This window comes from Bubalus kerabau, chromosome 10 (assembly GCF_029407905.1).
Source record: "Bubalus kerabau isolate K-KA32 ecotype Philippines breed swamp buffalo chromosome 10, PCC_UOA_SB_1v2, whole genome shotgun sequence".
NCBI lineage: Eukaryota > Metazoa > Chordata > Mammalia > Artiodactyla > Bovidae > Bubalus > Bubalus kerabau.
In genome coordinates, this window is record NC_073633.1 from 29,047,063 (window position 1) to 29,061,967 (window position 14,905).

Below are 14,905 nucleotides of genomic sequence, written 5' to 3' on the forward strand. Positions count from 1 at the left end.
AGTTGAAGATGGGTGAAGATGAGGTGGCAGATCTATAACTAAAATAATTCATGACTTACAACTTTTTCAAAATAGTTGTTTGAGACTCCTTTCTGGGACTTCCCTGGAGGTCCAGTGGTTAACACTTGGCCTTCCAATGCAGGGGGACTTCCCAATTCTCTTTCCACTTGTGTGCCTTTCATTCCCTGGTTGGGGACTAAGATCCCACATGCTTCACAGCCAAAAAGCAAAAAACATAAAATAGAAATAATATTGTAACAAATTCAGTAAAGGCTTTAAAAATGGTCCACATAAAAAAAAAAAAAAAAAAAAAAAAAAACCTTAATAAAAAACTTCTGCATTTATGTTTTTCCATTATTTTCTAAAGCAATGAATATCAAACACCTTGAATAACTACATGGGGAAAGAGAAAAATGTACCAGGAACTATGAGGGAGTATCTCAGTTATCATATTAAAATATTGTCATATATAAAAGCATCATAATACCAATTCCAGTGAGTAAAGTTATGGTATAAGACTAGAGTACAATAAGAAGATAGAAAAATATTTCAGTCACTCAAATCAAACTGTGTCTTTAATTTCCCTTCAGAATCAACTGTTTTCAGAATTATGAAAATACTTCCCTAATCAATCAAACCTTCTACACTGTTACTCTTAATCCTCATCTACAGCTAGAGAGGTAACAGAATGTCTGTGCCCTGAAGCCTAAGCTCTCCAAGAGGCACTGCCAGGGCCCCAGCAGGTTTGGGCACAGGCTGCAGGTGCCTGGGGAGCACTGTGTGCTCAACTGCACAGAGGTAGGTGGCTGAGTCGCTGGGTTCGGAGTCTCTGATACGCAGGAAGACATGCTTGTTGGTTTTATTGGACTGTGCTGTAAATTTTCCTTCCTCTTTGTTGTTGTTGGCATACACGTACAGCAGAAACTCAGGGCCTTTCCCAGGGTACTGTCTGTACCATGTGAAGTACTGAGAAGCGCTGTCAGAATAAGTGCAGCCAAGAGAGGCGGTGTCTCCCTCTGGGATGGGTAGAGATGCAGGACTCTGCTCCACTGTGTTCTGCTGGCTGCGCACCGCTGTGCAAAGAGGCATGAACACTCACTCAGAGAAGGTGAATTAGGTGGTGATGCTTCCTCTCCAGAAATCAATTTATCTTTTCACAAGCCTCCCACCTCTACCATCCCTTATTTAAGGGAAATAATGTTCATGTTTCTCCATGAGCCTAGGAGGGACAATGACTCCAAATAGTGTATTTTATGGTCCCATAGAAATGCCCCCAAACTTACAGATCAACTGAAGCCACAGGATCACTAATAAAACTCCTGAGGATTTCATCATTCTTTCCTCCTCTGGTTCACTGAAGATTCAAATTTTAAGCCCTAAAATAAAAAAAAAAAAAAAAGAGTTGAGCTCAGATATTTCAATTCTTCTCCTTTAGAAATCATAAAAAGAGCCTGTTCTATCAAAGACAAAAGAGACTTTTTTCATTACCCATGCAACACACACCACCGAGCTCCTCCTCTCTCCTCCCACTTTCCCCCACCCTCTCTCTCTCTCTCTCTCTCTCACACACACACACACACACGAAGAAATACATGAGCAGAGTTCCTAAGAAGACACTGCCATCTTGTGGACTCAAGACCCTGATCAAAGAAATATTTGAAGCATAGATCCTTACTATGGAAACTGATGAAAATAAAAATTTGCCACTTTAGTTAAATTAAAAATTTGAGAAGCATATGGTCCAAGTCAATGTGTGTGGGGATAGAGTGATGTCTACATGTGTGTTTTACATCAAATGGCAATACTTGTCTGCTTAGAAGCAGTTTTATCAAATGGCCACTCTCTCGCACTGAAAAACCAGTCCTAAGATATTCTAGTGATAGAAATCTGGGCGAGGCTCTCATGATTCAGGGGATCTGTGTAGCTTTTCTTCATATCAGGCCAACACTTCCTATCTTATTTTCCCACTCCTATTTTTAAAGAAATCTAATCTAACTCAAGTTGACTCATTGGAAAAGACTGATATTGGGAGGGATGGGGGCAGGAGGAGAAGGGGACAACAGAGGATGAGATGGCTGGATGGCATCACTCACTCAATGGACATGAGTCTGAGTGAACTCCGGGAGTTGGTGATGGACAGGGAGGCCTGGCGTGCTGCGATTCATGGGGTCACAAAGAGTCGGACACGACTGAATGACTGAACTGAACTGAACTGAATCTAACTCAAAAGAATCCTCTTAAGACACAATGACCTAAAATCTAACTGAACAAACATGTTTCCAGCTCACAACTTGGGCAGATTTTTAACAAAGTCAAGGACTTAATTCTTAATTCCATTTTGTGCCAGTGGCATATCTGTGAGGAATCATCGCTTACTTGGGCTGATGGTAGTAGTAGATGGACCAGCCTTCAGTACCTAGAGTGTAAATAAAACCCAAAGGATGTGTTCATGAGTCTAACCCCTCTTCTTATACACAGCCCTGGCATCTCAGGATTAATCTCCAAAGTTATGGATCTGGTATCAGTCTCTCTAACAAGCTTCCCTGGTGGCTCAGTGGTAAAGTATCCGCCTGGCAATGCAAAAGATGTGGGTTCAATCCCTGGGTCGAGAAGATTCCCCAGGAGAAGGAAATGGCAAGCCACTCCAGTATTCTTGCCTGGAAAACCCCATGGACAGAGGAGCCTGGCAAGGCTATAGTCCATGGGGTTGCAAAAGAGTCAGACATGACTTAGCAACTAGACAAGGACAGCAACAATCACTCTCTGCCTTTCTATTGTACCCTAACCAGCAAACCAGGTTTATCAGAGTGTTACCTATGCAAGAAGTTTAACTGAGTCTAATGGAAAAAGAAGCACAGACAAGTACTGTTCCTTCTCACTTTGCCTCCTGCCTCATGCCCTTGAAGAAGCTAGTGGCTAGAGACCAGCAGGTCCATTTCTGCTCAAGAACTAGGTAAACAGTATCCATCAAAGATGGACTGGTCAGGTCCTCCCTATTCCCACCGACAACTATGTAGGAAGTAGGATGAGGGAGATGCTAACAGTGGGATCCTTTTCTTTAAGAGAATACTGCTTCTGACAAAACTCACACAGCTATTTCTCACTCTCCTGCTCTTCTGGGAATCCTATTAAACTTATGTCAGAAAATTTGACAATATCCCACAGGTCCTTTAGTCTAAGTTCATTTTTCTTCCTTCTATTTTCTTTCTGCTCTCTGACTGGACAACTTCAATTAACCTATCTTCAAGTTCTTTCTCCTGCCTATTCAAATAAACTGTTGAATTTTTCTTATAAAATGTTCTCTGTGTAACAATTTCTCTGCCCTGAGAGAGTGCTGAGTTATGTGACACATAGACAAGCCCTTTGCGTTAGTCCTTGAGGGAGCCACGAGACAGGTTAAAGCAGTGAAGCTCTGCTCTTTCATGACAAAGAGCTCTTCCCCCTCCACCACAGGAACCCACCCTGGGGATGCAGGCAGCTATCTAAAAGCTGTCATGGATTCAGTGATGGAAAGACGGAACAAGGGTGAGTGAAAACACCCAGGGCTTTCCTGCCAGGCATCCGTTTCCTTCTACTTTGTGTTTGCTCGGCTGCTGCACAGCTCTCTGTGGTGTTTGCCTCTATGTACAGGTAAATGTCCTAAAGTTTCCTGTCTTTCTAAGCTGTCCTCTTCCTGGACCTTTGGCTGCAGAGAGAAGACTTTTCATGGCCTTTTTTGTCCACGTCTGTTGGCACTTCCAGGTTCCTGGCTTCTCCAGGACTCACTTGGGTTACATGAGGCAAAAGGAAGCTCAGGGAGCTCACTGCTCTATCATTCCTCAAGCCCCAAGTTCCTAAGCTAGTCTGGCTTCTTCTCTCCAAATTCTTATGTTTTTCTTTTACATGTGGGCCAGGGTTTCTAACTTTCCTTAACAGGTTGAGTAGAAAAAAAAAAAAAAAATACACCTACTACAGCTTGTCAGAAGTGGAAAGAAAGCATGATGCTTCCTTCTTTGCCTGAAGAGTGAACCTCTGACCAGCTTGGCTAGTCCACCTCCTTGGCAGTAGGCCAGTCAAAATGGTACTAAAATTATTTAATTCTTGTTCAGCCGCCTAGATTCTCCTGTTGAATAAATACGGCCCTAGATTATGAAGATAACTATGGTTTACTTGAATACACTGCTCTAAGAATTCCCTTAAATGGCCCACTAGGCCCAAGGTGGTGAATATAAATGATCTCTGTAAATGGCATGAAAATGCTCTTATTCCTCTTGCTCCTTATCATTCTATACAAAAGTTTTGAGTGTGATTAGGAAATGACTAGGAAAAATGGAAAAGTTATAGCTACTAGAATGATCACACCAATTTTGTGGTAGTGGAAAAGGAGCAACAACCCTGGTACTAGAGAAGGGAACACCTTAGACCCTGGTAAGTTTGTATTTGTTGGAAGGGAAGGTTGTTCATGCTCTCTTTGTATGCTAGACAAAGCACTGCAGCCTAAGCAGAACAACCATATGGTCTGTGAAAACAGAAAAACTGGTATGAATACGGCTTGTCCTGGACTGTTATTCTGTGCCTGAAGTCATCAACGGAAGCTGTTCAACATGGATTCCCAACCCCCTATGTGTACAAACCTATAAATCAGCACAAGTTTGTTTGAGTATGGTGGGTTCAAATGCATATGCTTTTGGTGTCTGCCCATCTTGAATTATGCCTCATGAATGACACTGCTTATATAACTTAATAAGTGATGTAATGATGATTCTAATCAAGTTTAACAATAAATTTAAAACTGGACCAATCTGTCTCCCTTGGAGTTTGTGTTTGGGAAGAAAGAACATCTCTCCATTGGGAAGGATGGTTGATTTTTGGTCCCTTTTTAGAAATTAAACCAAAGACCAGTGTGTCCAATTCCCTTGCATGGGTCATAATGAATATCATACGACATCCAAGCTGTTTATATCCTGGAACTTACTCACAGTTGACTGAATCTGGGATCCTAGAAGACATGACTGAGCTTAATCATGCAGATTGGTCTCATCCTGCTATATAAATTTCTGCTCACAGTTTCTGTTTATTCGCTAAGCTGTGTTCAGCTCTTTTATGACCCCATGGACTGTAGCCTGCCAGGCTCCTCTGTCCATGAGATTTTCCAGGTGAAAATACTGGAATGGGTCACCATTTTCTGCTCCAGGGTATCTTCCCAACCCAAGGATCAAACCAGTGTTTCCTGTGTCTTCTGGATTGCAGGCAGATTCTTTACCACTGAGCCACAAGGGAAGCCCTGCTAATAGTGGATTGAATTAACTGTTGTTAGAGAAAAATCAAATAGATTTAATCTCAGTCTTTGTCATTCAGAGAAATAAGAACAGTGGATGGAGTGGCAAACTCTCAAGAAAAATTTCTAGAAATGAATACAATTTAGAACCATGAAGTGAATGTTGTTGAAAGGCAGTTCGCTGTGAGTCTCTTATACTTCTACATGATGTTCTGGGTTTACCAACAACGTAAGGTCATTACCACTCAACCTGAACCATTTCTCAGAGTTGTGCTTGCAGCATGTAACCTTGATGGATGGGGTAATATCTTCTCTGAGACAAAGAGTGAGCTTGCTTACTGCTTGGCAATAGCAATACCAAATAGCAATGAATTCCTCAAGCTCACTATTCTTCAGCTGTGACACAATCCCATCACATGCATCCATTTTACACCCCTGAACTGTGGTGTTGGAGAAGACTCTTGAGAGTCCCTTGGACTGCAAGGAGATCCAACCAGTCCATTCTGAAGGAGATCAGCCCTAGGATTTCTTTGGAGGGAATGATGCTGAAGCTGAAACTCCAGCACTTTGGCCACCTCATGTGAAGAGTTGACTCCTTGGAAAAGACTCTGATGTTGGGAGGGATTGGGGGCAGGAGGAGAAGGGGACGACAGAGGGTGAGATGGCTGGATGGCATCACTGACTCGATGGACGTGGGTCTGAGTGAACTCCGGGAGTTTGTTATGGACAGGGAGGCCTGGTGTGCTGTGATTCATGGGGTCGCAAAGAGTCGGACATGACTGAGCGACTGAACTGAACTGAACTGAAATCACCATGAGAGACTTATGGACAAAGGCAACTGAAGGAAATATGCTAGTATCCATGCTGCTTGCTGTGTCCTAAGTAAAAGCATCCTTCATCTCTGACACAGGATTTCTGACTTTACTGGTAACACCAAAGAAAAAACAAGCTATTCGCCTGTAAGAGAGTAAGATCTGCTGCTGCTGCTGCTGCTGCTAAGTCGCTTCAGTCTTGCCCGTCTCTGTGCGACCCCATAGACAGCAGCCCACCAAGCTCTGCCGTCCCTGGAATTCTCCAGGCAAGAACACTGGAGTGGGTTGCCATTTCCTTCTTCAATGCATGAAAGTGAAAAGTGAAAGTGAAATAGCTCAGTCGTGTCCAACTCTTAGCGACCCCATGGACTGCAGCCTACCAGGCTCCTCCATCCATGGGATTTTCCAGGCAAGAGTACTGGACTGAGGTGCCATTGCCTTTTTTGAAGTAAGACCAAGACCTGACAAAACCCTCTCTGCCACCTTTAGAGATACTATAATAAATACTTGAATTACTTTTGAGAAAAATGTTTCCCCAAACTGGTCTAAAATGGATCTTTTCTGAAGGATATTCTTTATAGTCTCACATGGGACTTAACTATTATTTCTAATGAAATGCTTTAGCAATTCTCTTACATACTGTAATGGAATAAAGACTCCCGGGAAATTAGTGTTACGCCCTCAAATGACTATTAATCATGTGAGGAACTTAATACCAGTACACAATCAAAAGTAGAATAAAAATGAACCAGCCCTCTGACCATAATTATGATCTCTAATCAAAGCTTTAAAAAAAAAAAAAAAACTTATCTCCTATAAAATGTTTCTACCAAGGCTAATTATTTGAATATGTTTCCTGAGACTTTCTCTTGCAGTAATTTGAAATCAAATTTTGACACGTGCTCATAATTATTTGACTTGAAATTCCTTTTATATTTTCCAAAGTCTTTGGGACATGTCTTTTTTTTTTCTCTTTTACATATTGCACTGCAGGGTTTCTAGCTTTCAAGTCGACCAGATTCATTGAGATTACACCTGATAAAGTGAAGTCAGTTGACTGAGGACAGACTGAGACCCTGCGTGGATCTAATTATTTAACAGAGCCTACTGAGCAAAGGAAGGCTGGAACCTGAGTCTTCAAGTAAAGGCCAGAGATAACTGAACTATACCACATAAAAAGCAATGAGAACATATGTGTAGTTAAGAGTTTCAAGGGTGGAAAAGACAAGAAGAGAAAAGGAAAGCAAAGAGGGAGAAGGCCCATGCAACATTTATTTAGTAGATATTTATCACCTGACTACTATGGGCCAGTCACTGTTCTAGACACTAAGAGTAGAGCCCATGAGCAGAACACACAACAGTACTGACCTCACAGAACTTATAGTCTAACTGGAGTTACTAGCAATGAATATATTGACATGTCAATCAAAAATATGTCTGATCATTATGGTTATTACCATTGGGAAATGACCAGGGTGTTTGATACAGAGTTAAGAAAAGGTTTGTGGATGGCTACACTAGTCAGGAAGTTCAGCAAAAGTCAGAAGGTTTTCTCTACAGTAATGATATTTGGAGAAGAAAATAGAAACCCAAGGACACTAATAGATGGAGAAATATACCATGTTCATGGATTGGAAGAATCAATATAGTGAAAATGAGTATACTACCCAAAGCAATTTATAGATTCAATGCAATCCCTATCAAGCTACCAACGGTATTCTTCACAGAGCTAGAACAAATAATTTCACAATTTGTATGGAAATACAAAAAACCTCGAATAGCCAAAGCTATCTTGAGAAAGAAGAATGGAACTGGAGGAATCAACCTACCTGACTTCAGGCTCTACTACAAAGCCACAGTTATCAAGACAGTATGGTACTGGCACAAAGACAGAAATATAGATCAATGGAACAAAATAGAAAGCCCAGAGATAAATCCACGCACATATGGACACCTTATCTTTGACAAAGGAGGCAAGAATATACAATGGATTAAAGACAATCTCTTTAACAAGTGGTGCTGGGAAATCTGGTCAACCACTTGTAAAAGAATGAAACTAGAGCACTTTCTAACATCATACACAAAAATAAACTCAAAATGGATTGAAGATCTAAATGTAAGACCAGAAACTATAAAACTCCTAGAGGAGAACATAGGCAAAACACTCTCCGACATACATCACAGCAGGATCCTCTATGACCCACCTCCAAGAATATTGGAAATAAAAGCAAAAATAAACAGATGGGACCTAATTAAACTTAAAAGCTTCTGCACAACAAAGGAAACTATAAGCAAGGTGAAAAGACAGCCTTCAGAATGGGAGAAGATAATAGTAAATGAAGCAACTGACAAACGACTAATCTCGAGAATATACAAGCAACTCCTACAGCTCAACTCCAGAAAAATAAATGACCCAATCAAAAAATGGGCCAAAGAACTAAATAGACATTTCTCCAAAGAAGACATACAGATGGCTAACAAACACATGAAAAGATGCTCAACATCACTCATTATCAGAGAAATGCAAATCAAAACCACTATGAGGTACCATTACATGCCAGTCAGAATGGCTGCCATCCAAAAGTCTACAAGCAATAAATGCTGGAGAGGGTGTGGAGAAAAGGGAATCCTCTTACACTGTTGGTGAGAATTCAAACTAGTACAGCCACTATGACAGCCACTATGGAGAACAGTGTGGATATTCCTTAAAAAACTGGAAACAGAACTGCCTTATGATCCAGCAATCCCACTGCTGGGCATACACACTGAGGAAACCAGAAGGGAAAGAGACACGTGTACCCCAATGTTCATCGCAGCACTGTTTATAATAGCCAGGACATGGAAGCAACCTAGATGTCCATCAGCAGATGAATGGATAAGAAAGCTGTGGTACATATACACAGCCATTAAAAAGAATACATTTGAATCATTTCTAATGAGGTGGATGAAACTGGAGCCTATTATACAGAGTGAAGTAAGCCAGAAAGAAATACACCAATACAGTATACTAATGCATATATATGGAATTTAGAAAGATGGTAACAATAACCCTGTATATGAGACAGCAAAAAAGACACTGATGTATAGAACAGTCTTTTGGACTCTTTGGGAGGGGGAGAGGGTGGGATGATTTGGGAGAATGGCATTGAAATACATATAATATCATATATGGAACGAGTCGCCAGTCCAGGTTCGATGCACGATACTGGATGCTTGGGGCTGGTGCAGTGGGACGACCCAGAGGGATGGTATGGGGAGGGAGGATGGAGGAGGGTTCAGGATGGGGAACACATGTATACCTGTGGCGGATTCATTTCGATATTTGGCAAAACCAATACAATATTGTAAAGTTTAAAAATAAAATAAAATTTTAAAAAAAGAATAATCATGCAGAGAAAACAGAAAACCAAAAAAAAAGAAAAAAGAAAAAAAGAAAATAGAAACCCACTCTAGTATTCTTGCCTGGAAAATCCCATGGACAGAGAAGCCTGGTGAACTACAGTCCCTGGGGTAACAAAAGAGCTGGACACAATTTAATGACCAAACATAAACAAGTGATATTTGACCAGAGACCTGAAGGATGAAAATAAGTCAGTCTCATCAAGATCTGGGGGAGGAAAATTGCAGATAAATGAAAGAATAAGACCCAACATGGGACAAGACTTGGTAAGTTTAGAAAACTGAAAGATCAGCATCGTGACTGCACAGAGAGTCAGGCAAGAGAGTTATGAACTAAGATTGAAGGGTCAGGTGGGATTCACGTTGTGCAGAATCATGTATAGCATAGCCAAGAGTTTGTATTTTATTCTAGAGACAATAGAAATCCATTGAAGCATTTAGGCAGGTGGCAACAACTTTGATTTATAATTAAAAAAACACTTTTGTGACCAGTTAGCTTAGTTTCTCAAATTTCAAAGTGGTAGAATCACCTGGGGATTTGTTAAAATGAAGATTCAAATTCAGTAGGTTTGGAGTTGATCCTGGGATTCTGCGCAAGTTCTAATATTGCTGGTCTATATTTTGAATATCAAAACTCTGGGTAATACACTTTGAGAGAAAAGAGACAAGTTAGAAGGTAACCTGGATCAGAACAGTGTTTTCCAAATTTTGTTTAATACATCTTATTTTATGAAAGTGAAAGGTAAAGTGAAAATGAGGTCACTCAGTCGTGTCCGACTCTTCGCGACCCCATGGACTGCAGCCCACCAGGCTCCTCCATCTATGGGATTTTCCAGGCAAGAGTACAGGAGTGGGGTGACATCACCTTCTCCTTATTTTATGAAAAGATCAGTTCAATTCAGTCACTCGGTTGTGTCCAACTCTTTGCAACCCCGTGGACTGCAGCATGCCAGTCTTCTCTGTCCATCACCAACTTCCAAAACTTGCTCAAACTCATGTCTATAGAGTCAGTGATGCCATCCAATCATCTCATCCTCTGTCATCATCCCCCTTCTCCTCCTGTCTTCAATTTTTTTCAGCATCAGGATCTTTTCCAATGAGTCAGTTCTTCACATCAGGTGGCCAAAGTATTGGAGCTTCAATTTCAACATCAACCTTCCAATTAATATTCAGGACTGATTTCCTTCAGGATTGACTGGTTTGATCTCCTTGTTGTCCAAGGGACTCTCAAGAGTCTTCTCCAACACCACACTTCAAAAGCATCAATTCTTTGGCACTTAGCTTTCTTCATAGTTCAACTCTCACATCCATCCATGACTACTGGAAGAACCATAATTTTGACTAGATGGAACTTTGTCAGTAATGTCTCTGCTTTTAAATACGCTGTCTAGGTTTGTGATAGCTTTGAAACATCTTTTAATTTCATGGCTGCAGTCACCATCTGCAGTGCTTTTGGAGCCCAAGAACATAAAATCTATCACTGTTTCCCCATCTATTTTCCATCTGCCATGAAGACCAGATGCCATGATCTTAATTTTTTGAATGTTGGGTTTTAAGCCAGCTTTTTCACTTTTATGAAAATATATTAGTTCTTATTCTTTGTGAGGTACTCTGATGTTTTCTAATCTTATTTTTTATTACAAAATATGTAATGACAAAAACCTTACTGATTAAAATAAAAGGATATTAAAACTGAAATTTTTCACTTAGTAAAATGAAAACTAATTTAAGGTAGTAATATCCTGACTTGGTATAGTATTGGAAAGTCAGCAGCCTCATGGGTTGCTGTTGAAGCCATAGCTTGGTGAAAAATTTCTTCATGGAAACCAAACATTTAATGTCATGTTTTTTCCCTTATCCAAGCAATTTCACTTCCATTGAAACTACAACTTAAATGATGTTTGTTCATAAAAATTTTGTCTATAATACTGTATAATTGGAAAAATACCAAAGAGTGATTAGTTTTTTAAATACATCTAAATAATGGAAATTAGCCAATCATTTAAAATTATGCCTTTAATATATGTTTTCTGACATGGAAATATCTACAATGTTGAGAAAAACAAATATGTTTATAAATTCTGGGTATATTATAGTCCCTCTAACAGAAAAATATAGCTGTATAATACATGCACCCAAAATTCTGAAAACTGGTGATAGTCATAACCTTCATGCCATGAAATTATGGGAGTGTTCTCTTTTTAAATGTGTTTATATCTTCTAATTTATTTAAAATTAATATACATAATTAAGTAATAAAATTTTAGCTTAATTTAAATTTAAAATACTAGACTCCTTCCTTCAAACTCTGGATCCATTTTTTATCTTTAGTGGAAGAAGCAACTGACAAAAGGTTAGTGTCTGAGTTCTGTTTCCAGCTTCCATTTTGTTATAAGTCATGCTTTAAGTGGCCATTCAAATCCTGTAAATCCTAATTCTTTCACCTATGAAATGAACGGCATGGACTGAATCAGTATTTCTTAATGTATGATTGATGCAAGAGGTCATGGTAGGCAGTACATAAAAGAAAATTGTAATTGTTGTAGATAAGGTATTATTTTAATTTGTAATATGTTACATATAAGGTGTTATTTTAATTTGTAATAGAAAAAATATAACCTGCACATTAAATATATGGTTTTATATATAACATCTATTAAAACAAGGATAACTTTTTACACAGTCATTAAGTAAATTTAATATTAAATTAGTAAATAATTGTATAAATGGTACACAGATATAAAAAAATATCATGAAGACCATGAACCAATGAGTATGAGGCTACTGGTGAGGGTACAGCATGGTGAAAACTTGTTTTCTGAACTGGAGCCTGAGCACAAAAGGGCCTGCCCTCTCACCTGAAGGGTAGACAGTGAAAAGAAATCTTGGCAAACAGGCCCAGGAGGAGTACAATTTGCACTGAGGAATGAACTTTCAATAGTAACAAAAGGAAATGTAATTCAACATAAATTCAGATTCATCACATAAGGGAGGGATAGATTATCCTTGATTTCTGTTTGGAGACAGAGATTTTAAGAAAACTCCCTCTGTGGATAAAGGAAACACCTTTATTCCCACCCCAAGGCTAGACCCCTGTCAAGAGGCCCAGCTGGCAGTTGTGGGACAGGCTGCAGGTGCTTGGAGAGCACTGCGATGCAAAGCCCAAAAGTAGGTAGCTGAGTCTCCAGGGTGGGAGACTGAGAATCACAAAACACTGTAAACCTTCTCTTTTCCCAGGAGTTCTTTAAAATTTTTGTCTGCCTCCTCTTTCTGGCTTGATTGAATTAAAGACAAAGATACAAGTTCTTTCCCAGGCTCCTGCTTGAACCAAACAAAGTTGTAAAATGTTTTCTTTTGATAAGTACAATTAAGATCGGCATATGTTCTCTCCTGGATACTCAGGAATGAAGGACTCTGGTCCAATGTATATTGACTGCTCACCCCTGTTTGAACAGAGAACCACAGACAAAGGAGATATATTAATGGCTGATTATTTTTTGAAAGAATATATTTCATTTTCACAATCCCCCTCCAGGTGACCCCAATAACACTAGCCCTTTCTATAACTTTCAGATTTATAGAGATTACTAGGATCTGCTCTTTTTATTCATAGCTTTAAAACCAGCCAATTCACAGCACAGCTGCCTAAAAAGAACCAGGAATGAAACTCCCAAAGACTTCTCCATTTTTTCCATTCACCAGACTCATGAGAACTCAGGTTGGAATCTGTGAGCTCTCAGACACTAACAGGTCAAGCAACTTGTTTATCTGAGTGCATATTCATAAATCTGCTGTCACAAGAAGCTGAGAGACTCCTCAGCAAATCAGAAATCAGATCCATGCCTCTGTGCACACACTCACCCAGCGTCTTCTGATCTCTGAAGAGGTAACATGGAGAGAGGACCACATCAAGATCAAGTGCAGAGTAGTTGCAGAGTAGTTGGAGAGATACACCTACTTTTTATCTCCTAGATTTTTCTCTTCTCTTTCTACTTACATAAAATTTTTGAGCATCTACCATGTACAAGTTATAAAAATTGAATAACTAAAATCAACCCTCTCCAGGAAAAATCTTGTAAGATTGTTTTCTCTCCGATCAGTGCAAAACCTTCTCAATGAGCTGATATATATGAATTTAGTTATTGACACTGTAGCTCAGGATAATTATCTTATATCCAGACCCTGCTTCATAAGTCTTGTATGGATTCTTCTTCCAATCTACATTAAATTATACAAGAAGGAAGGTATTGTAATTTTCTGCGCATAATGCCTGTGAGATAAAGAAAGCAAATGCAAAAGACATTAGCGGTCTTACCAAATATTGTCATCAGCTTTGTCAACATTTCGCTTTTATACTCAATCGACATTCTACTAGTTGCTGGACCCCACACAGAGCTGACCTCTCCCTTTTAATCAAAATCATCATCTACTTCAGTGTAGTAATGCAATGTGATGGTCTTACCCTTGGGAATAACCAGGTGAGCAGTTAACTTTCTGTGTTGAGCGAGGATACCTCTATGTTAGTAGATACAAATTCAGCCATATCTGAAAGAGAAGCACTAGCTCACTTTGAAATTGCATACAACATTTCAAAAAATGCTCCTTGACAACCTCCAGGTGCAGGTTTGGGTACAGAGTGCGAGTGCCTGGGGAGCATTGTGCACCCACCACACAGATGTAGAAGGCTGGATCACAAAGCTGGGCAGCTGTGAGGTGCAGGGAGCTGTGCTTGGCAGTTGCGTCCACAGTTGCTGTGTACCGTCCATTTGACTTTCTGTTGTCACTGTAAGTCATGGTTATCAGGGAAACAAGACCTCTCCCAGTGTCCTGTGTGTACCACCTTAGGTTGTTAAAGGGGCTCACTATATAATTGCACTGAAATGTGCAATTCTCTCCCTCCAGGACCACCAGGGATGGAGGACTCTGTTCCACTTGGTTTTTGCCACTCACGCCTGTTTAAAAAGCAAAGAGAGATCTGAGAGATAACTCACCCATTTTTATTGCTTTCTAATTTGCGTCTCTTACTCCTTTCCAGAATCCCAGCTGAACCATAACATGGCCCCAAATTCTTCTCTCCTTCTACCCCAAAGCAATACATGCAATACACCTTTTTGCAAACCTTTAAAAATATTCCCTGGACTTACTGTGTCAACCTGGCTAAAACTCTTCATTAACTTACAACAAAAATGAAGCCACAAAACCACCAGAGAGGGTCTCACATGCATCTCCATTTTCTGCACGGGGCTGTCCCCCAAAACTGACTTGTCTATTCAACACCTTTTATTTTTTTACATTAACAAAAGATTCTCAGGGATTACGCTTAGCCAATCAGAGACTACAACCCTATTGAGCCAAAGACCAGATTTTGCTGCTTCATACTCAATCATACCCACAGGCAAGGCCAATGCAAATACTGCCATCTGGGGTCAGAGCTATG

At 39.9% G+C, this 14,905-nt stretch overlaps 2 gene segments (V, D, J or C); both read right to left on the reverse strand.

The window, feature by feature from the left end:
- Positions 1–672: 672 nt before the first annotated feature.
- LOC129622002 (T cell receptor alpha variable 12-3-like) lies at positions 673–1,356 on the reverse strand. The segment is given in 2 exon segments: positions 673–1,073; positions 1,284–1,356. Coding segments are annotated over 2 exon segments (453 nt in total).
- An 11,316-nt stretch (positions 1,357–12,672) lies between these two features.
- LOC129622003 (T cell receptor alpha variable 10-like) lies at positions 12,673–14,699 on the reverse strand. The segment is given in 3 exon segments: positions 12,673–12,911; positions 14,037–14,420; positions 14,648–14,699. Coding segments are annotated over 3 exon segments (675 nt in total).
- Positions 14,700–14,905: the final 206 nt, after the last annotated feature.